The sequence below is a fragment of the Aotus nancymaae genome, unplaced genomic scaffold (genome assembly GCF_030222135.1).
Source record: "Aotus nancymaae isolate 86718 unplaced genomic scaffold, 86718_ANA_hifiasm-v0.15.2.pri h1tg000007l, whole genome shotgun sequence".
NCBI lineage: Eukaryota > Metazoa > Chordata > Mammalia > Primates > Aotidae > Aotus > Aotus nancymaae.
The window spans coordinates 24282156-24305047 of record NW_026988418.1 but is presented as its reverse complement, the minus strand read 5'-3'; the positions used below and the strand labels follow the sequence as shown (position 1 = coordinate 24305047).

General features: G+C 41.2%; 1 protein-coding gene across 5 annotated transcripts in view; it reads right to left on the bottom strand.

The window, feature by feature from the left end:
• The window catches only part of NFIA (nuclear factor I A), a 389302-nt gene extending 372710 nt beyond the window's left edge, over nucleotides 1–16592 (bottom strand). The window contains exons 1-2 of one of the 5 annotated variants that reach the window (XM_012442494.2): nucleotides 16196–16592; nucleotides 5118–5649 (exon numbers count right to left, since the gene is read on the bottom strand). In XM_012442494.2, coding sequence (XP_012297917.1) covers nucleotides 5118–5649; nucleotides 16196–16198 — 535 coding nt within the window. In that variant the 5' untranslated portion in view covers nucleotides 16199–16592. Of the gene's footprint in view, nucleotides 1–5117; nucleotides 5650–5778; nucleotides 5885–11005; nucleotides 11342–16195 lie in introns of those variants that run through there. The other 4 variants (XM_012442496.3, XM_012442491.3, XM_012442492.3 and 1 more) reach the window with 4 other exon arrangements.
• Nucleotides 16593–22892: the final 6300 nt, after the last annotated feature.

Below are 22892 nucleotides of genomic sequence, written 5' to 3'. Positions count from 1 at the left end.
TCCCACACTAGCCTTAAATAGGTTTAAATTAATGCTATTCATCACTGGGTGGAAAAGAAGACAAGAAAAATCCAAGCCAACAACATTGGGAAATTTTCTTACCAACACACTCAACCGCTTAGCCATAAATGAACTGACTTCCATTCAAAGGTTTACTCCAGAACAACTATTTCTCCCTATTCCTGTACACTCTCTGCCTTTCAACTACCACCTTTTTCACCACCATTCTAAGTGAAGGATTTTGTGACTACATTCTAGGTAAAGGATATTGTTACTATCCTCAAGTTACACAGAAAACACTCAAGGATATAAAAGCCATATTTATCTCAAATTTGTTGATTGCTACTGCTATCTTTTTTGAAGAATTGAAAGATAAATTAAAATTTTCAAAAATATGTCATTTATCAGTAAGTTTCAATAAATCCATCAGCCACAAAACCCACCTTCAGTTTAGAGCTAGAGTTTGATAGAGTGATCCTTAGTCTCCTAATTTTAAATATCACTGTATATTAGTCTTATTCCTTCTTTTTCCAAGCGTTGTTTATTAATAATTACAAATCACAAGAACTGCACAACTTTCTACCAGGGAGTTTGTTAAGTTACTAAAAAGTTTAATTACAAAAATGTATAGTCCTAGACTTCAGTGTAAACACATATACACGTACCTGCTAACAGAATATATTAAATATATTTTAGATCTGCAATGTTGCCTCAAACTAATGTAGTAAATTACCTAAAAATTTAAGAAATTATCATAATTAATTTGGCATAAAATTATAAACTGTAACAATCTAATGTGATTTTTTAAAATTACAATAGTTATTCTATATGTACTGAAAACCTTATCTGTACAGTAAAACTGTATTTAAAATAGTAGCATTTCAAAAAAGAAATCATTCCCATTGCTCAAACAGCACTCTGTGCAGCCTGGATGTGCACACACATGCACATGAAGCACACACACGCCCCTACACAGACACTCCTAATCTCACACCTGCTCTGAAGCAGTAGGAAGTGAATTCTCAATCTGTCAACATGACCATCTGGTCTATCTGCATATCACGGCTTTCTCTATTACTATATGAAGGAATGGCAATCATGAAGCCAAAATAAAACTAAAATGCACCTGAATGGGAGTAGCTCTCTTTTGGCTGAAATGGAGTAATATAAGGCAGAGCAGAGCAAAACTAGCAGAATCTAAATAATTTGAAATGAGCATCCATGTCAGCATAATTAAGTGAACAATATGGTACAGGTAATGTGGTAATCAGTAATACTGTTGAACAGGTTTATAGGACAGGTACCAGGCTTCTAAGACACTGAAACAGCTCCTTCAGTGATTGAAAGGATCTTTGCTATTCCTGATCCAAACAAAATTAAGTAAAGGTAATAACGGGTGTAGTAAGGAATCAGTCAAATGTGTTCTCCTTCGACCTTAAAACTAACAAGTGCTCACCACACTGCTGCTATTAGGACAATAGCAACTTGTTTTGCCACTGGCTAATCAACAATTGAAGCGATTACCTGACAAACTGTGGTCACTTACTAGTCTTTCAAAGTGAATTTTAAGACTGCTAAAAATTCTTCTAATCTTAGAAAATTCCTCATCTGCAGAAAGTGAAGATGGCTCACTGTGATTTAGCTTTTAGGCCTAATGTCACTTGAAAATTAGCAAAGGCGTTAGTTGAATTAAACATAAATTCATTTGTTTAATTTTAGTTTTTAAATGTCTCCACACAGCTGCCTCTGAGCTTCCATTCTACCTCATAGCAGGTAATACCAAATATAAATTGTGACACTGTCATTCTATGGCCTAAATATAGCAACCTCCCTCTAGCCAAGAAATGAGTCCTTAAAAAGTATAACCTCTTACAAAATCTAACTACTTTGACTGAGAATCTTTCTAGAATCTGATTACATTACCAGAAGTTATACAGAAGCAGTTAAAAAAAAAAAAAAAAAAAAACAACTCTCCAGAAACTTCTCGGTTGAGTGCCTACTAATGAACAAAGGTTAACTTTATCTAAAAGGTCAAATGCCTGGTGGCTAAGGTTATGACCTTAACAACTTAAATTGTGACCTTGCCACGTGCCGGGTATATTGTAGATTCTGATACAGATCATCTGGTAAAGACTGGTCATAAATTAGCTTTACTGTTACACACCCACAAAGAAAACCATTTGCCACAATACCATAATATCTCCAAGTTGTCACATGATACAGGGGAAGGACCACTCAAACTGAGACCAAATTAAGGGCATAAAATGCTTTTCTTCTTTTAACAAGATGAAATTCTCAGGCTTATGAAATCACTCCAATTTCATTACACTTGTTACTGTTTATCAGCCACAAAATTCACACAGTTCTAACGGCACTGGATTTAGAAAAAAAGAACTAAAATGTAGTTTATGTATTATATTTTAGCATCTTAAGAAGTCTTAGAATAAATCACCTCTGTTTAAAAAAAAAAAAAGACTGATTCTGCATTTGCTTCTAGTGTTTACATGTATATTCTAAGATTTCAACTTCCTACCAAAGAAAGGTGGACACATAAAGCAAGAATTATTACACACAAAACCTTAGAAGGAAAAGAACATCTAATTTCTGTGACCATCTAGGGAAAAAAAGGCACTCTGGTAAGGAAAAAAATACAACATTTTAAAAGAAAGAGAGAGAAAAGACATATTATAGGTGAAAAGGCCACAATGGTTTTGGCATGTATCTTGAAGCACGTTTCAGAGTCTCTGCCTCCTGCCAATACTGGCAAGTTCTCAAAACTTTTAAGGAGGTAAAAACATTGTTTAGTGTTTACAAATCTTCGGTATTATAACAGATGCTTGTCAAATCAGTTGTATGTAAGTTGACCGATCTACCTCATATTTGTATTGGCAGCTTCCCTTCCACAAATAACAGGTCTCTCAATCTCTGAAATCAAATATGAAATATTTTCAGACAAAAGACCCTTAATATTTTCTTTTACAATCTTCCTGTTGCGCGCACAGAGAAGCAGCCATTACTGCGGTCCCGTGGAAACCAATGGCCAAACATTTGGCTGGCATTCAGGCATAACAAGGGATTCTGGGATACATCAGGAAAACCAAACCGAAAGGTAGTCTGATCTATGCTGCTGTCAATAAATCTTTCATAAGCAATAAGGATGCTCACTCTCCTAAGTAACCTTCTAAATGTCATTTTACCAACATAACCCCTTCAGGCATTGCAACAACCAACAACTGTGTGAGCTCAAGGATTGGAAGCAATAGCACGGTAACAAACCAACGACGAAAAAGAATGCATGTCATGGGAACAGCGAAAAGACTGCACTTCTTTAAATCCAGAGAAACGTTTAAGTCGAAAACTTAGAATGGACAGTGCTTACTCCGAGAAAAACTTGACAGGTATTTCATTTTGATGTTATCTTATATGGAAGCACACATCATGATCTGCATCACCTGTTGGCACCTTCGAGTTTTAATGTTGGCCAATTATTCATGATAATTTATGTTATATTTTTCTAAATATCTAAAAGGTAAAAACAAGATTTTAAAGAGCGCTCCTTGAAAGCACCTGTAACACCATATTTTTTTGTGTCTTGCTGTATTTACATACGCAGACACATTTTAAAAAATTTTAACTTTGCTTTTTCAGTAGACAAAACAAATGAACAACAATGGGGTTAAGAGTGGGTTGAAGAAGGGATACATATTCCTGTTTAGAGGTCACTTGAAAGGTGCTGACTTTTCATTCTTGCTACCCAGAATTGGCTAAAGCAAAAGGCAATTCTTATAATTAAGTATACATTTTCGAAAACCCAAATATTTGAAACACTTACAGCTCACATCCTCTAAAATACTCATCTATCCCCTGCCAACAGAATGCAAATGATGATGTGACATGCTTGCAAAGCTAATTTTCTCCAGTTTCTTATGTAAGGGCAGATGGATAACAAAAGTTCTCTTTCTAAAACATATATTGAGAAAAATAATAGAGAACAGGCTATCATCTGATGCCTTTAAAAACTCACTAACAGTTTTAGAATTAAAAATGCTTTGAAGAAAAGTACAGTGTTTTTACAGGTAACATCTCTGTAATAAATAAATAAATAAATATTTGAACCCCAGAACAACCTACTGATAGAATTCCACAACCTTCTTTCTTTCATCTGGCTCAAGTAACTGCCATGAAGATAATCTAGCAAGACCGATATGTACATATATAAAGTTAACAAGTTACACAAGATCTGAGCGTTCACACAGCACAATGAACCTTTTGTCTAAAACAAGACGAAAGGAACAAAGTAAAAATGCATTATTTTATCCAGTCCTCAATAGTTTTATCCTGCATGCTACTCTAAATACTGAAACATGCACAGGTAAGACATGTCTTAAAAAAAAAAAAATTTAAAATTTTATAATAAATCAAAGCAACTCACTATATCAATTATCAATAGCAATTTTTCAATGTGTTCATGCACTATACAGGTTGGTTATTTTAGATATTAAACTCTCCATCCAATTACTGAAAGAGCTGGTTTGTTTGTTTCCTTTAGCTATCTGAGACAACACTAAGAATTCCTAAATACAAAGCTACTAAGTCTGCGTATTAATGTGATTATTTTTCCTTCATAAATGATCAGCAATTTGATAGTAATCTTACCTCCAAGTTCTTAATTGGCAAGGGGTTCAAGAGGCCTCAGTAGATTAAAAACACTCCCCGCAGAAAAGCAACTAAAAATATCGCCTCAATACCAAACTAAATGCTTTTAAACTAGATCATTTGCCAGTTAAAATATACTCTATATTAAAAGGGTTTTCAGGAGGCTTCTCTCACCCCCTCATCAAAAAATGTGATTTAAACATATCACATATCCGATTACCAACGCCTCTGAAAACACTACTTACCAAACGAGCTGAACTGAGTGAGAATTCGCTCAAAGCTATGCTTTTCCACCTGAATGAAGGTGGCACCTCAGACTTTGGTTTATCTTTGAAACCACACTGGCTTCATGTACATGGCCTGCAACTTGGGAGCTCAGGCAGGATCCAGCATTAACGCGGTGGCCATCAGGACAGAGAAACACACAAGAAAGTGGAAGGAATTCTCACCATCGCACTTACCTGCTGCATGCACAAAGTATGCCAAATATAAATCGAGTTCCTTAACAGAAACCCCTATGTGATGGGGTTGGACACAGAGCCCTGGATTAGAGCATTGTGGGGACTTTACAAGGCGCTCGCCATCAGTACTTTCCAGCGGAATACCTTTAAACAAAATCACCATAACAAGGTCCAACCTCCAGACTTTATCTGCCTGGCGGAGGCAGTCAATTCTTCGCATCTTGCCTTTCTGGTCTGGGTTGGAAAGAACACAACATGGAGGTTTTTTCCCTGTAACTGTAAGAACAAAATCCTCTCGATATTCGGGCCGGATATCTTTCCGTAACTTTGCCAGAAGTCGAGATGCCCACTTCTGCTTGACCTCTGGTTTTTCACTTAGCAATTCGTCCTTCACGGCTCTCTCTTCTTCTTTTGACATACGTTTTTCATGTTTTTTGAAGTATTTTCGTTTTCGGGCCTGCAGGTTGAACCATGTGTAGGCAAAGGCTCGGACGTGGGGCAGAAGTGCTTCGATGAAAGGATGAAATTCATCCTAGGAAAATGAACAAAAACCAAAATATAAACAGAATGAAAACAAAAGGAAACACCTTTACTTCAGTGGGTCACCTTAAAAAAAAAAATTCCTCATTTCACTTGAAATTTAATTCGAGCATTCCATTACCAGAATCATACACAGGATCCTATGGGAAGTCTGGGAAGGTGGGAGAGAAAACTATCTGTATCAGTTCTTCTGACTGGAAATAAAAAAACTGCTAAAAATTAAAAAACTGTTTTGATCTGTTCACCAGGGTACACCAGCTGCTACTGTCGGGCCTAGCTCCTCATCCTTTAGATAGTAAGTTAAGTTTATCTAAATGCTTATAACAATGTATAATCTTAACCCTATTTCAAGGAAGGCATATCTAATTTTGTCCCATTCTTGACCTCACCACTTGTAGTAAAGCCAGGGCCCGGCCGCCAGATTGGCAAATCCTAAACATTTAGATGCCAGTCAATGTTTATGGAAGTCTAGGAGCAAAAATCATCTCTACAATCAATGAAAACAAAGGCTTTCCCTCTAAAAATACTGCATGTAGATTCTGATCTGTTTCTTATTCATTTTGCTAGTGTCTAAATCCCCCTTTTAAATATTACAATTACATATCCTATTTTTTTAGTCAAAAACTAGGAAAAATCTGGCAGGTTCATATAAGTAAGAAGGGATAAATTTGATATTTATTAGGCTAAAATAAAAGATCTATGCCCAAGACATAATTGCTGATACTATGGGAATGAAACAAAAAGAGGGAAGAAAAAGGAAAAAAACAAAGAAAAGCATACATGCCAGACAGTAAATAAAATGTGTCATTGCGATAACACTGCTGCAATTGAATACATTTAATTTACTGATAAGACTGTGAAATGCTTTCAATAATAATAACTAAAAAATAGATTATTTAATTTTTGCAAATAATATTTCAGAATTTTTCTCATAGGGAAACAGAGCCTGGTATTTTCAATATGTACAAGATGCCAGGAAAACCCTCATAGATGCCTCTTAAAATTGAAAAAAAAAATTGAATTTCAAATAGTTAAGTGTTTCTTCGTGTTTTGCTTAAAATGTAGGATCCTTAAACATGACATTTTCTTAGGAAATATAAATATATTTTTTAAAAGATTAAACAGTAACCTCCACGAAGCTTTCGGAGTACATCTAACTTTTGATTAACTAATCCACACTGTTATATAACTTCTCTCTACCACATAACCCCTCTCTCCAAAAGATAGATTACCTTCAAATAAATGAGGATTAGAAACTAAAGAGAGATTGATGACTTTTTGCTAAAGAGTGTAAGACAAATATAAAATGCATTCTTTTTCAGTTTGTTGTATCTAACTAAATATATACTTTCAAGGCACAGGTAGCAGTAATGTCCAAAATATTATTATTAACGCAATGACTAAATTTTCAAACATTCAAATGTGAACTGATAAGGTAAAATTGGTAAAATATTTAATAGTCATGTCATTTAAAAATTTTGCAAATTATAATCAATCATTTAAACACTCTATGTGACTGAGCTTTTAAAAGTATATATTAATATAATACGTAATAAATCACTTCAATAACTGACTTTTTTTTCTTCTCTGCACAAATTTCAGGCTCTATGTTTCCAGTTTAGCTTTAAAAACTGCTCTTTTTCAATAAAAGAATCCAAAAGAGAAGTAATCAGCTTTCATAACACATGTGCATTCTTTACAGAGAGAATAGAAAAAAAAAATACAGGAATTATTATTCTTTGCCATAAATCATTAACATTTTTAAAATTTCTGATGTTTGAGAATATTTCTTATTCTCATACTTTAGGAGAAAGGAATGGGGGGCAAGTCACAGTTTATCTGCGAAGGTATACGCCAAACCACAAAGGATCTAAACATTACTAAATTCTGAGCTCATCCTTGAAATGCTCTAAAATACATAAATTTTAGGTTTGAAACAGAACTTCACATTGACTGATTTTCTTATATATACAAGACATGCTAGGGACCAATACTCTGTTGTTGTATTATGCAAAGAACTCCTGGAGTCTACCTTCAACTACAAAGTGAGTTTTCACCAAAAGGAGGATTTCATTTTAAAGTTTCAGCCTCATTTTATAATGCAAGGGATAACTTAGCTCCAAACAATTCATATCTATGTTAAAACATTATCTTATTTAAAAGTTTGATTAATGATAATAAGCATTTAAAATAAACATTCTAATATGGCATTTTAAGTGTTCGAAGATACTCCTAATATGCTTTTCAAAAAACTGCAAACTGCATGCATTCGGGTTCAACAGGATTCTGTTTAGCTGCCAACCAAATGCCCATACATCTCATCATAAAAATCCTTAAACAAGAACTATGTCAACTAGTCATTAAGAATAACCTAAGTCCCCAATTTTGCATCAAAATTATCTACAATGCATTACTCCCCAAAGGTTAAGAACTTGCCAGTAAAAGTCCACAATATTTTGTATAACTTTACTCACATGCACAATTAAAGTATTAATGTTTTCTGATGTATCTTTCTCAAGTCATTATTTAAAATATTTCAGAATATCAAAACTAAAGAATATCATTAGCTTGTAGGAAATGCCCAGGGTAGCATAAATGATTAGTTTATTTTAAAAAAAGTAGTATGGCTTTATAATTCATGTTGCTGAACATATCGCTACAAGCTACGTACTATTTCATAACATTCAAGAGAAAAAAAAAGAATATTTTACATTTGTATTCAGTGAGAAAGTTACAGGTCACCAATAAAAACAAACCTGAAAACCTGTTTCAAAAGTGGTAGTACTTTGAATCAGCATCTTAAACATTGATCTGTTTGAAAGTGAGCCAAGTTTAAGAACCACTGAATGCTGATATTTCTGGAAACTACTTTTTTTAAAGGTTCACCTACAAATTTCTGCTGGGTTATCATTATATGGACAGTACCTGAAATGGTTATTATATGCCCATCCTTGATTAAAATAAGATGTCTAGGTTTTCTTGGTAAAGTTTTTTTTAAATTGCCTACAAGTTAAATGGAGTTTTTTCTTTCATTTAGAGTAGTTTTGTCACTGTGCTTACTGGATTTTTTTAATGATCAATAAACCACCAAAGTTTTTCTTCCTAAAACTGACTCTAAAGCATTATAAATATTCCAGCAAGTTAAATAAATTGTAAATTAATTTTTAAAAGAAGAACCCATAAAATATGAGCCCTCATTCACTATTTATTGTGCATTTTCTTTATAAACTGTTACACTAAATAAGCATTTCTCTTAGTGATGTTTCCAGAAGAAGGCCTAGTGAAGGCATCAGTCAATCCTGTTAAATATGTAAGCGGAAAAAAGAAAAAAAAAAAAAAAGAACTTTCTTAATGTGATAACAGCTCATGAACCAAGAGAAGCCAACTTGGTTAAATACCTGACTGTGCCCTGGGCCTGCATAGATATACAGGTGCCCTCATATGCACCATCCCCAAATATAAATTTATCTTTTCAGAGCTCAATTGAGAAGACACTATGTATCTGTTAGGGTCCTTTCCCTCTACTGCAGCTCGCTGGTATTATCTACAAGTTCTGTGTGTTGCAAACTTCTGCCAGCGAGAACTTCAGCTTTCGAATCTCAGCATTTTCACTATAGTCCGTAATTCATTCAAATTATCTTACACTTTGCATCTTATCCATATGCAATTGTGAACCTTGCCAGAAGTGGCTGGAAAAGTTTCATTCCATACTTTCACAAGTTACTAAAATAGGAACTCTGGAAGTTTGTTGGGGGGGGGGGGAAACAAAAAACTTTTACAATAACTAAAAGTAACTGCTATCTATTATTAATGCTAGGCCTAAATCCCAAACAGGCCATTTCAACATAAAAGATGCATTTAAGAGTTTTCTGAGATCAAATACCCGGTATTATTACTGTTAGATATTGCAATAAGAAGGGATGCCATAAATCCAGAATCTAGAGAGGAGAGTGAAAACTACTGATACTTTTTAGCCTTCCAGAAAGTATTCCGGTTAAACCGTTATCTCCTACTAAGTGAAGGCAAGAAAGTGGTAGGTTTTTTAAGGGAGTGGTAAATAAACATTTTATGTGAAGCAAATAACTTCATGTAGGTGATTAATGGTCAGATCGCAATGTAGGCAGTATGAAAACTTACGCTTTTTTTTAAAAAAAAAAAGCGCAAAACCACTTTGACTTCATGCCTTTTAGTGAAGGAAAACAAATAATATATTCAAAGGGGACCAGATTTGAAGTCGCGAAGTAGCAATATTTTGCCTGGGGGTGGGTAGACAAGGGAGAGATGGACAGGAGGGCACGGAAAGGAGGGGTGGTGGGGCGGGAGAGCCCCACGCTCTGAGTTGAGTCGGAGGGGAAAAGTTGCCCCCGTCCTGCGCGCGGAGCCGCCGGAGTCGCGCGGTGGTGGCGGCGGGAGGCGGCGCGGGGGGAGCCGCATCCGGCCAGGGCCGCCGCTCCAGCTCGCGGCCGGGAGCCCAACTCCGCCTGGCGCTGCCCGGCCCGCAGCCCGCGGCCTCCGATTCTCGGCGCCCTGCGCAGCATGGGCTCGTCCCGGCCCCGAAACTTTCACTCCGGGAGAGCGAGCGGGCCACTGGCGCGCGGCGAGGACGCAGGCTCCACCCGGCCGGCGCGGGGGAAAGCGCGTCCACGCAGTCCCGCTCCGCCGAGGGCTCGCCGCCGCCTGCCCGCGTCCGAGGGGCGCTGTCCGGGCCGGGGCCGGGACGGCGGCCCGCGTCCTTCCCGCGGCCCGACCCCGAAGGCTGACAAACAATAAACAAAAGTAAGAGTTCGGGGAGGCGGCTGGGGGCTGCGGTGACGGGGGTTCCGGGGAGCGGGCCGTGGGTGCAGTCACCCGAAGTCTCCCCGCACCCGGGGACTGCGGCCGGTCGGAGCGTGCGGGGTGCGCGGCGGGCTCCACTGGCGGCCCCCTCCCCGGGCGCCGCGGAACTACAGGATCCCTGCTCCCGGCAGCAGAAACGCTGAGCCAGATTTCAGCGTGTCATGGGCTGCAACCCCGCCGAAACACGTGCGGGGCGTCCGAAAACACCGCCGTTCCGCAGTCCGTCGCCCCGATATTAATTAACGCATTAATAAGAGGGCGCCATTAGCCATGTGCCCACACAAATGGCCGTGCAAGAGGAAAGCACCCGCATGGAAACAAAGTTACTTTCTTAAAGCGGGACCCCCCCTCGCGGGCACACGCGCGCACACACACACAGAAACACGCGCAGACACAGGCACATACCGAGACGCACGCCCCGGGCCCGGCCGGCGCAGCGGCCCCGGTGCCCCCCGCCCAGCCCCAGCCCTGCCCCCGGGCCCCCAGCCCTCCGCATCCACGCCGCGGCTTACCTGGGTGAGACAGAGCGGAGAATACATAACTGCCGGGCGCTGGGGTATGCGTGTGCGTCTGGGTGTGCGGTTTGGAGGTGTGCGTGAGTGTGGGTGAGAGAGGAGAAAGAGAGAGAGGAAGAGAGAGAGAGAGAGACAGAAGGGGGGAGAAAAAAAATCAAGCCTGCTTCTTGCGTTCACATTTCCAACTCGGCTCAACTGCAGCCAGCCAGCGCTATTGCCGCTCCATGAGCTGAACTTTAACCCCGCCTAGAGTTTCCCTACACTCCACTATACATGCCTACTGTACGCGGGCGTTAAAGGCATAGCGCACCCTTTCCCGCTCCCGCGCCGGCCCGGCCGGGTGCCCGCGAGCTGCCCGCGCGCCCGCCTCCGCCTCCGCTCTGCACCGCACCGCACAGCCGCCGCCCGCTCGCGCCGCCGCCGCGGGAGGGAGGGGGCGTGGGGGAGGGGGCGGCTGCGGCGCCGCGCGGCCAGCCGGGTCCCGAGCCTCCGCGGCCGCTCGCGCTCGCTGCCTGGCTCGCTCGCTCCCCGGCTCTCTCCCTGGCTCGCTCCTCGCTCGCTCGCTCGCTTGCTCTCCCGCTCGCTCTGCGGCCCCCCCCGCCCCCCCTCCCCCGATCAGCGCATTACTGGGTAACGCAGTGAGGAGCAGTTACAGTCTGTACTCCCGGGCAGCTATAGGCTGCCACAGGATGTGCTTAAGCAAACAAAACTACTTTTCCTCGTCCCCATCCCCCCACCCCCGCCGCAGACCTCCGCGGACCTCGGTGGAGGACTTGGGCAACTTTGCCAGGTTGCCCCGCACCCCCCTCCCCGGGCCACCGCGTGGGCACGTAGAGAACCGAGGAGGAGGCCGGGCGGCATATTTGCATGTATGCAAATTTCTTTGAAAAATCAGACCTCCTAGGTAACTTTTTTTTCCCCCCACTGAAATGCGGTAAGGCTCAAAGCATTGTAATCTCTCCAGCGAAGCTTTCTGTGGGAATAGATTCGTCGGCAGAGGTAATTATGCACACAATCCTGCAAACTTTGTGCAGCTTCGGTCCTGTGGCATTCAGAATCGGGGTTGGTGAAGAATCAGTGCCCACAGAAGATTCACCGGATTTGGGGGGCGGGGGTCTGGAGAAAGGAAGGCGGAGATTAATGAGCGTTCTCCCTCCCAGGACTGTGAAACTAGTGGGTTTGAACACAGACGCCATAGAAAAAGTTCTATCACGTTCAGAAACAACAGTAGTTTAACTGTGACATCTTTTTCTTTTTAGGAGGAAAAATATGTGAAAGGGATGTCCCCTTAGGGTAGGGAGATATTCTGATCCACAAACGCGTGCCCAGAACTGGACATAGGCTGTCATTACCGTCCCAGTTTCTGGGACACCTCTGGAAGGGTGCCTTTTAAGAATCCCTTTTTTCCCTCCCCCAGGTAATAGTTCTTAAAATGGAAAAGAGCTTCCTGCAATTATTTTAGGTTTGCTAAAGTATTGTTTTGGCAGAAAAGGGGGGTGGTTTTTAGGGTTTGGCAAGTTGCCAGTAAGCCTGCTTTTCCAGTTTTTTTTTTAACCTCATATTTTCTCTCTAGGCTCTCCTCTCTTGGAGGAAAAAAGAAAAAAAATATGTGTATATATACTTGCCTCTTCCAATCCCCTATCCCTTATTTTCCTTCTCTTCCTCATGATGCTTTTGCAAAATGCTGCATTTGACAACCCTTCTCAAAATTCCATAAGGAAAGAGGTGGGTATCATGTTGAAAGATACTGGCACACAGGGGAATCTGCTCTTCGGTGGAGGTGACATAGCCAGAGAATCTCTAAAGAGAGGAAATTCCTGTAGGAATGCCCATTCGACAAGTGAGGGTGAGTGGTGTTAAGGCCACTCTCATTTAGACTTCTTTTTAAAGCAAGGGGCAGGAAATATTGTACTGGAGGAAGAGCAAAGGAGAACCTCTGAAATAATTCTTCATCTGTCTAAAGCTATTTTATGCTTGTACTTTAGTTACTTTATTGCCAAAATAATTCCCGAATGCTCAAGAACCATTCTCTCCCCCACCCTCCCTCCTGAACATCCTTGGAAATCTCTCAGGATTATTTACTAAGGAGTGAGGAGAAATAATGATTTCAACCTTTAATGAGAAAGTCCATTTTCCCAAACTAACCCACTGCTTTTCTTTGGTTCCTCTCGGATTTCAGTAGGGGAGGAATCTCCTAAAAGCTAAGCCGAGTTACAGAGACAACATCCCTGGCCACGAGAACCTTTGCTGGGATCTATAACTTCAATGCGCTCCAAGTTTCCTCGATAGAAGTTTCTGGCTGACCGTCCCAACATGTAACTGAGGCACAGTTTGAAGTTATTGTTCGGACTGTGTACTCGGGAAGCTCTCTTACAGAGCAGATCAAAATCTTTCTTTTGGTGTATTAAAAGATATACTTCACATCTGCCTCTTTTCAAAACGGCAAAGATTCTTACTTTGGAGTCTCAAGGGGAAAAAGATTTAAAAAGAAAAAAAAGGACTGGCACGTCGCCTTTTTTTTTTTTTTAATGGGGGGAAGTAATTTAATGCTGATATTTCTACTTTAAAAACTTCTTTTGTTGTAGCAGTGGATGTGCCCGCGATTTCCAGCTTTCTGCGGTTAGCAATATTATCTTAAGTAACTTTTGGCGCCCTTCGTAAGACTTTTGGATATGGGACGATTGTTTGCGCCCTCTAGGCAAGGGCTGGATCCAAGTTCAGCACCAAAGCCCTTCACATCCGCTCCTGCTTTCTCTCCTATCTCCGCCAGCTCCCGCTCCCTCCCCCGCAGAGGGAGGGGGGAGGCGGGGGAAACACTACAAAGCACAGTTCCATCTACAGCCTTTGGAAACAAGACTGAGAAAAATACAGTAGAAGAGTTACAGTTACAGAAAGGCTTCTGGTAACTTTCTCTCCAACAGGCATAAATTTAAACACACGCACAAAGAAACAGATGTTCCTCAAAGGGCAGACTGGGGTAGAAAACATTTCCAGCTCTCTCCCCTCTTCCCAAGTTACAAAAGTAAATCCTTGTCCAGAGTTCACAAAGATACTAAGGCACTTGAGAGAGAGCAGGGATGGAGGAGGAGGGAAGAAAGAAAGGATAGTAGAGAGAGCAGTGGAGGAAACGCAGGTGAAGTATGGAAACTGGTTCACTGCAATCATATAAATGACCCATTGTTAGGAAGGATAAACCCCTTATTGGAAATAACCACTCCAATCATTTATTTTGCAAGTGGTAGGAGGCTGCCTTGAAATGGGATTGTCTCTGCGCAAAGGAGGCTCCTGTCATGCTCTCTGCTATCCATATTCTTCCTGGCACAGAGCCCAGCCTTGCATTTACTGTGTTTTATTTGCAGAAACGTTACCTTGCCAGCTTTAGTGAAATCCTCTTAGATATATAAATTACGTCAATAAGGTTTCACTTATATGTACATCTCAAATAGCTCTCATTTTGGAGGTTACTTAATAGGGAGATCTTATTAATATGATTTAGATTTTAATACCCAAAGCAGTGAAGATAGGACTGGGATTCATAAGTGACAAGACCATAACTCTGTAGTTCTCACCAAGACTAACTTGATTAACTGGCATTTTTCAACATTTTTTCTTCTCTGGTTTTTGACCTGGTGGTCACTTCTGTGCAGATTTTTTTACCTGCATATAATCCTAAATTGAACCATGTTGCTGAAGTGAGTGTCCAAGTGAATTGTTACATCAAACTTCCAAGCCAGATTTGACTGGAAGGCCTGAAGCCTTGGGAAATAGCTCGATGGGAATTTAATCCAAAGAAGGGAAAGAGCCCATATTATTTTCCATTCACTTCCCAACAGAATTAGGTGTCTACACTGCTCAGAGAGGAGGAGATGGAGATATTTGTCAGAGGCTGCCAGCTACTGTCTCCAAGACAAGCTACTGCAGTTGGTTTCCACTGGATTCGTATCAAGCACTTGTCCAAGAGGCCAGACTCCAGCTAACAGTTAGCAAGTCAGCGATCTTCCATACTCACACTCTCCATGGGGGTTGTTGTGGTAACAAGAAGAAATGTGAACTTGGCCAGTCTTAATGTCCTATTTCCTACTGACCATATACTTAAAAAGCAGAATTCAAGAACAGCCAAGAAAAAACAAGAAAAAACACTCCCCCATTTCTTTCAGTAATACAGCTGCTAGTCCACCTGTGAAACATTCTCTCCTTTAAAACTGCTGTTTAGAGTTCAAGAAGAGAGGTTTACCTATTAATTTCAAAGTACTTGAAATGCCAAAGCTCCTAAGATAATCAGTGAGAAGTTTTGTAATGCTGAGTACGCCGCAATGTTACTTCCCAAAGCTCACTACAGTCCCACAATTCAGGCAAGATTTAAGCCACACATTTCTTAAAGTTGAACTTCACATTCCACAAGTTACCAACTTCCCTGAGTTTAAAAATAATAGCTAATGCAAAGTTAATAACTAATGCAGTTATTTCTCTAGCAGAATGCTTTTCCAGAAGGCGAGGAAGAAGGCACACGATTCATGCGAAACTCCCCCATCAGCTTTTTTTTTTTTTTCTTAAACGAGAAAACTCTTTCCTATTGTGCTTGCTAAATCCGGAAGCGCTTGTAGCTTTGACAGCTTGAACCACACCATCCCCTTCAGAGCTGCAGAGAACTTCAGATCTCCTCTGCTCCGCCCCCTCTGGCTATTGAGAACTATTGTACACCCAAGCTTCCTTATGATTGGATAAAGCTTTTGTCAATCTCCCATGTTGTCCCATTGATTAGAGGATCAAATCGTCAATTATTCTCCGGGTCCAGACATTTCTTTTCGGGTTAGGTTGACTGCTGAGGCCAGACGTCTTTTACAGAACAGAGCACGTACAGGATTTCCCCCCACCCCTTTCTGGAACCGAGCAAGCGCTAGGAGGAAAAAAAATCTGTCAAGCTCAGCAATTTTTTCAAATCCCGAAAAAAAAAAAAAAAGAAAAAGAAAACCCGGTCTCTGATGCACATAGCAAAAACACCATCCACAAAGCTACATCTTTAAAACAAAACCATCACAATAGACATTTACCCAGCAATCACTTAAGTGCATATGCGAGCTAGAGAAATTTTAGTCTTAGCCATTAAACAAAATCATTCTACCATTATTGTTTATAAAACGCATATCATATAAATGCAAAATAGAAAGTTTAAGATGTACCACGTACCATTGCAATGTAAAAAGAGTACGTGAGAAACTTTAAAATGCTCAGACGAATTGCTTCATTTGTTGTCCCCTTTTTTTGGCATTAAAAAAAATCTAAATAAACTTGGAACCGTTGAAAACCCGGAAGAGATTTTTTAAAAAGCTGTTAGCCAATTGCAGGCTTCTTGGAGAATTTTTTTTTTTTACTCCAAATCAGAAGGCTTTTGCAATTGCAAGGCGCGCTCTCTCCCTCTCTCACTGTCTCGCTCGCTCGCTCGCTCGCTCTCACTCTCTCTTTTGAAAGCGATCCAACCCGGGCTGGCTGGTTCTCAGATTCTCTCTGGTTTTGCCTTGCGTGCTTTGGATTGTATGAGACTTTGCAGAAGTTGCAATCGATTCAGCAGTCCCTCTCTCCTCTCCCTACCCCCTTGTTTATTTCCGCAATCGCTGCAATATGCATAGTAACCCCGCACGAGGCACCGGCGGCGGCCTGCGGAGGGGGACGGGAGGGGGCAGGGAAAAGGCCTTGCCCCCTTCTCCCCTCCTCCAGTCTCTCTCCCCGCCAGTCGTCTCCTCCCCTACGGCGCGTGGCCAATAGGAGCCCCTACTTTCGGCGCAAGCTCCGGTCTGGACACCGTTCTGAAGAAAAGCCCCTGTGTTACTAGGCCCGGCTCCCGGGACCGTGTTTTTGGCGCAGTACAAGTTCCCCTGCCTGCGGACCTCGCAGCCGGTACTGGGCAAACGTGAGGATAAAGTACCTTTGCCTGCGGTTGTGCGGGTTTTGCACGTTTTAATCAAGTCTGCACACCTGCTTTCTCGGTTTCTTTTTCCAGGGCCTCTCGTGAGTTATTAGGCTAGTTCATGATGGTTAGTGAGAGATTTAACCTTTATTTGCACTGGTGTAGACCAAGAGTTAAAGATCCTCTTTGGTGCATTAAATCAAGAGAGTGCAAAATGTCACAGGGAACTTGCAGTGAAATAAAGCTTCTACCCTAGGTTAGGAAAGAAAAAGATAGTGGCTCTATTCTCTGCAGATGACTGAACATAAAATTGTTAGGTGGGCTCCCTCAAGAATAAAGCTGTTCTTTTAAGGCAGGAGATACGGTGAAATTCTAATTTAATTGCCAAGCATCTAATTTGTCAATAACCTTACAAAACCTAGGTTCCACAAAATTAAAGGAGACCCCTCCCCTTCCTACTCCCCTAAGAGAAGAGCTTTAAGAGTTTTGACATTTAAAAGGCGGGGTGGGGGGGGGATTTAAAAGATAATTATTGGAACGTTAAGTCTTGCATCTCACTGACCTTATTTCATTAACCCAGACTCTATCTCAATGTCAACGGTTTAGGTGTTTCTTTTAAACAACAGCATAGCCACTGGTGCAGAGCAAGGAAATAGGACTCTGAAGGGAGGGAGTATCTCTTTAAATGGAAAGCACACAACCAGGCTATTGCACTTTTTGTCCTTTTTGTCGTTGTTTTAAAAAATGTGTGTGTTGGCCAGGTGCGGTGGCTCACGCCTGTAATCCCAGCACTTTGGGAGGCCGAGGCGGGCAGATCACGAGGTCAGGAGATCGAGGCCATCTTGGCTAACATAGTGAAACCCCGTCTCTACCAAAAATACAAAAATTAGCTGGGTGTGGTGGCGCATGCCTGTAATCCCAGCTACTCAGGAGGCTGAGGCAGAAGAATCGCTTGAACCCAGAAGGCCGAGGTTGCAGTGAGCCGAGATCACCCCACTGCACTCCAGCCTGGCGACAGAGGGAGACTCCTTCTCAAAAGAAAACAAACAAAAATTGTGTTTGCTTTGAGTCAGTTAAGTAGCAAAGGACATTTTGCTGAGTAACTTAGAGGAAAACATGTGCTTACCTCACTTAATAAAAAGTATCCAATAAGAAGAGTAATAGGAAGCAACGGCATTTGTCTGATTTTCTTAACTGTCCTTGGTGAAGGTACCTAGTTAATTAATAACAAGACCTTGCATAGTTAAATCGGAGGTTAGAGAAACCTCATTTTTTATGTTGAATCACATTTTTTGCTTTGGTCGTGCACTCTACAACTAGTTGACTGATGCAGCATTGCAAGAGGTACTGTACTGTGGCTGGTCTTGGCATTAGCTTTGCTGTTCTCGTCTGCCCCTCATAGATGCAGATATACTCTTGGCTGTAGCAAGCCTGTGGCATTTAATCCCAGCCTCCTCCACTGAGCATCCGTTTCCACTTGGTGTAGTGCTCTCACCTAGAAATACACTTGATGGATGTAGTGGCTTCAGTTTGAATAAAAAATAATTTTTTTAAGTAGCCAAAAAAAAAAGTTTTAGGCCTAGTTTAGCTGGTACTAGACTGTGTGGCCTTGAGATGATTACATAACACCTGTAAAACAGGACATCAACCTATTGTGAGAGTGGAAGGCTGTTTTGTCAAAAGGTAAAAACCTTTGAGATACACAAGAGGTATCAACTTGTATTGCATTGCTCTGTAGATGCTATGGTCTGAAAAATCTCCAGTGCTAAGCAGGCCAGGCCTTGTAAATGGTAACGGTGAATTTTGTGCACATTGTCTGTCATGCATTACCTCAGTTTAATATGGTAGGTTGGCAGCATTTCCAAAGTGACCTTTTCTATCTTCATTCAGTCAACAACAACATAGCATTGGCTTTGGAGTCCAGCGTAGGTTTTACTGTTTATTCTACCATGTGTCTTTTTTTTTTTTTTTTTTTTTTTTTTTTTCCAGGCAAAACCTCTGCAACCTTTAGATTTTTGATCTGGAAAATGGGAGATAGATTATGTAAATTAACTAGTACATTATGTGTGCCCAATATAGGTACAATCAAAGATGCTAAGTGTAGGGATACAACAAAGAATGAGACATTATCCCTGCCTCTAACAAGCTTTCAATGCAGTGCGGGAGATAAGACACAAAGCTGACTAATAGTGTAGTGTGATAAGCATTATGTCCAACTTAAGTATATATAACGGGCAGTGGTGATAGAACAATTCATTTTGTCTGGGTCATTAAGGCTTTTAAAAAATGACATTTGTGCTGGGACAGAAATATGCATTAGTCAGGTGGACAGGTGAGGGGCAGGGCATTCCTCTCCAGAAAAAAACAGTGATGTCAGTGTATGCAATAGGCCAAAGAATGGGAATGTATTCGATTGTGGCTAGTTGTCTAGTTAGGATTAGCTGGTATAGTCATGTGTCACTTGATGACAGGGATACATTCTGAGAAATATGTTGTTAGGCGATTTAGTCATTGTGAAAACATTGTAGACTATACGTGCAGAAACCTAGATGGTATCACCTTGTACACACCTAGGCTATGTGGTATAGCCTATTGCTCCTAGGATACAGCTCTGTACAGCACATTACTCTACTGAATACTACAGGTATTTGTAACACAATGGTAAGCATTCTGATATCTAAACATAGAAAAGGTACAATAAAAATACAGTATTATAGGCTGGGTGTGGTGGCTCATGCCTGTAATCCCAGCTCTTTTAGAGGCTAAGGCGGGTGGATCATGAGGTCAGGAGTTCAAGACCAGCCTGGCCAATATGGTGAAACCCCCCTCTACTAAAAATACAAAAATTAGTTGGGTGTGGTGGTGTGCGCCTGTGGTCCCAACTACTCAGGAGGCTGAGGCAGAAGAATTGCTTGAACCTGGGAGGCGGAGGTTGCAGTGAACCAAGATGCGCCACTGACTCTGGCTTGGGCGACAGAGCCAGTCTCTGTCTCAAAAAAATATATATATATAGTATTATAATCTTAGAGGACCACCATTGTATCTGCAATCTGTCATTAATTGAAACGTCCTTAAGCAGCACTGGGCTGTGTTACAGTAACTAGAGATGATCTTAGAAAGGCAGGCAGAGCCAAGGTGGTGGAGAGTGTTGTGAGCCCTTTGAACCTTCACTGGAGGGGCTGTATTTAACCAAGAGATATACAAAATAACATTTGCAAATTAGAAATACCATTCTAGTAGTGGAGGCAAAGAGAGTGGTTAGAAAGAAATGAGAGAAGATGTAGTCCTGAGCTATAGCACCGCTGGAATGAATGAGAAAGGGAGAAAGAGAAGGAGGAGTAGAGGGTGAAAGAGAAGGAAGGAAACGAGGAAGACCCTCTGTTGATACTAGTTTTCAGGGTCTTTGATCAACAGGGGCAATTTAGGGTAAATTTTTCCCAGACTCTTCCCAAATCTAATAGCCAGAATATGTATAATAAGGTCTGTTAGTGAAATAGGCTGTACTTCCTCCACAAATTGCTGCTTCTAATATCCTTAAGCCTAACAATATTAAATACCATTAAAATAACACCAGTAAGGCCAGGCACAGTGGCTCATGCCTGTAATCCCAGCACTTTGGGAGGCCAAGGCGGGCGGATCATGAGGTCAGGAGTTCAAGACCAACCTGGCCAACATGGTGAAACCCTGTGTCTACTAAAAATACAAATAGTAGCTGGGCATGATGGCACATTCCTATAATCCCAGCTACTTGGGAGGCTGAGGCAGGAGAATTGCTTGAACCAGGACCCGGGAGGCAGAGGTTGCAGTCAGCCAAAATCATGTCACTACACTCCAGCCTGGGTGACAGAGCAAGACTCCATCTAAAAATAATAAAATAATACCAGTAATAGTAGTTCACATGGCTTAAATGTTTACACTATATCAATTCTTCCCACCTTTGTGAATTTGTATTCCAGTAACCTTGGGTCCACCATGCTACTGGAAATCAGGTACAAATCTAATAGAGTGAATTTGGGTTGCTAACCCCATTGAGAGCCTCCTGTTTCTGTGTAGGTTGGCATTATGCATTGAAATAGTAGGCTTTTCCAGGAATTTTGCTTTGTTGACCCAAATAAAAACTTAATCCTCTTGCAAGACATTGATATGGAAACTAGAACATTGGAATTTTACAGAATTCTATTTACATAATTCAAAATTGCAATATTTTTCTAATAATCAACTTAAGTTTTAATTTGTGAACTAAGTTGAATATTGACACACAGAGGTGTATTTCACATTTTCTTGATTTGCCTGTATAAATCCTAGATCATCCAAATCACTTTTTAGACAAAGTAATCAACACAGGCATTCAGAGGACACACGTTGCAATATAAATGATAAACACTGCAAGTGAAATTAATCTAGGAATTGATGAGGTTCCCAAATAAGCAAGTTTTCTTTCATAGGCCTTCCACACAGGTTTATCACCTTTAACCTTCCTGCTGCCTAGGTGGCTTAGACATTGTTATTCCCATCACAAAAATGAGGAAACTTTAAGACTCAGGAAACTATGGGGAGTGTGTTATTCAAAGTCATTCACTTAGTGAGTAGTTAAATAGAATATGTAATTCATCTAGTATTGCTCCCCAAAGCTCCAGCCATGATATCTGCCTTAGGAAAGAGTTCAGGCTTCAATTTTTTTAAGTACAATGTTGATGGTTAGCTGACTCTAATCATAATCAAAGGTAAGGATATGATCCCGTCCTTCTTATCTTGGACATACCACAATAAACTGTAGAAGACCAAAAATGATGTCCAACTGAGCTGCTGGGGTGACCAGCAGAAAAAAATCTTCACTAAAGTAAAGGTCGCAGCTGGGTGTGGTGGCTACTCCTGTAATCCCAGCCCTTTGGCAGGCCAAGGCAGGTGGATCACTTGAGGTCAGGAGTTCAAGACCAGCCTGGCCAACATGGCAAAAACCTGTCACTACTAAAAATACAAAAATTAGCTGGGTGTGGTGGCACGCACCTGTAATCCCAACTACTCAGGAGGCTTAGGCACAAGAATCGCTTGAAGCCTGGAAGCAAAGGTTGCAGTGAGCTGAGATCGTGCCACTGCACTCCAGCCTGGGCAACAGAGTGAGACTCTGTCTCATAAATAAATAAATAAATAAATAGTGAGCTGAGATTGCACCACTGCACTCCATCTTGGGCGACAGAGTGAGACTCTGTCTCAAAAATAAATAATAAAATAAAGTAAAAGTAGCAAAGTATGAGTTTACAATTCACAGAAGCAGAGAGCTGAAAGGGAACTCAGAAGTCTCCAGCCACCACATTTTACAGATGATAAAACTGAAAGTAGTGCAGTAAAGTAGCAAGCTCATGACCACACAGTTGGTAAAGAATTAATCCCAGTCCAGTGCCAGTTTTATTACATCATGCAAAGGATATTCTGCAGGAATGGGAAAGGAGCGACTAACTGTCTCTGGCATCAAACTAGAAAAGAAGTCTGAGAAAGTGAAGAAATACTGCTGGCAAATCTGATAGGAGAAAGAAAATAGTTCATTGTCTGAACTGAAAGAGTGGCCATAAAATCCAGGCTAGCACTTAAAGATTTACCCCAACATGTTTAGACAGGCGAAGGATAATTTTCAGGAAAAACGAATGAGGCAGGAGTGAGGGAAACAGTCTAGAACTATAACATAGAGAGTAGTGACTTGAACTTTATTTATTGATTGATTGATTGACAGGATCTCTCTCTGTCACCCAGGCTGGAGGGCGGTGGCACCAACGTGGCTCACTATAGGCTCACCCTCCCTGACTCAGGCAATCCTCCCTCCTCAGCTTCCCCAGCAGCTGGGACTACAGGCATGCAGCACCACACCTGGCTACTTTTTGTGTTTTTTGTAAAGTCAGGGTTTCACTATGTTGCCCAGGCTGGTCTTGAACTCCTGGGCTCAAGCAATCTTCCTGCCTCAGCCTCCCAAAGTGCTGGAATTGA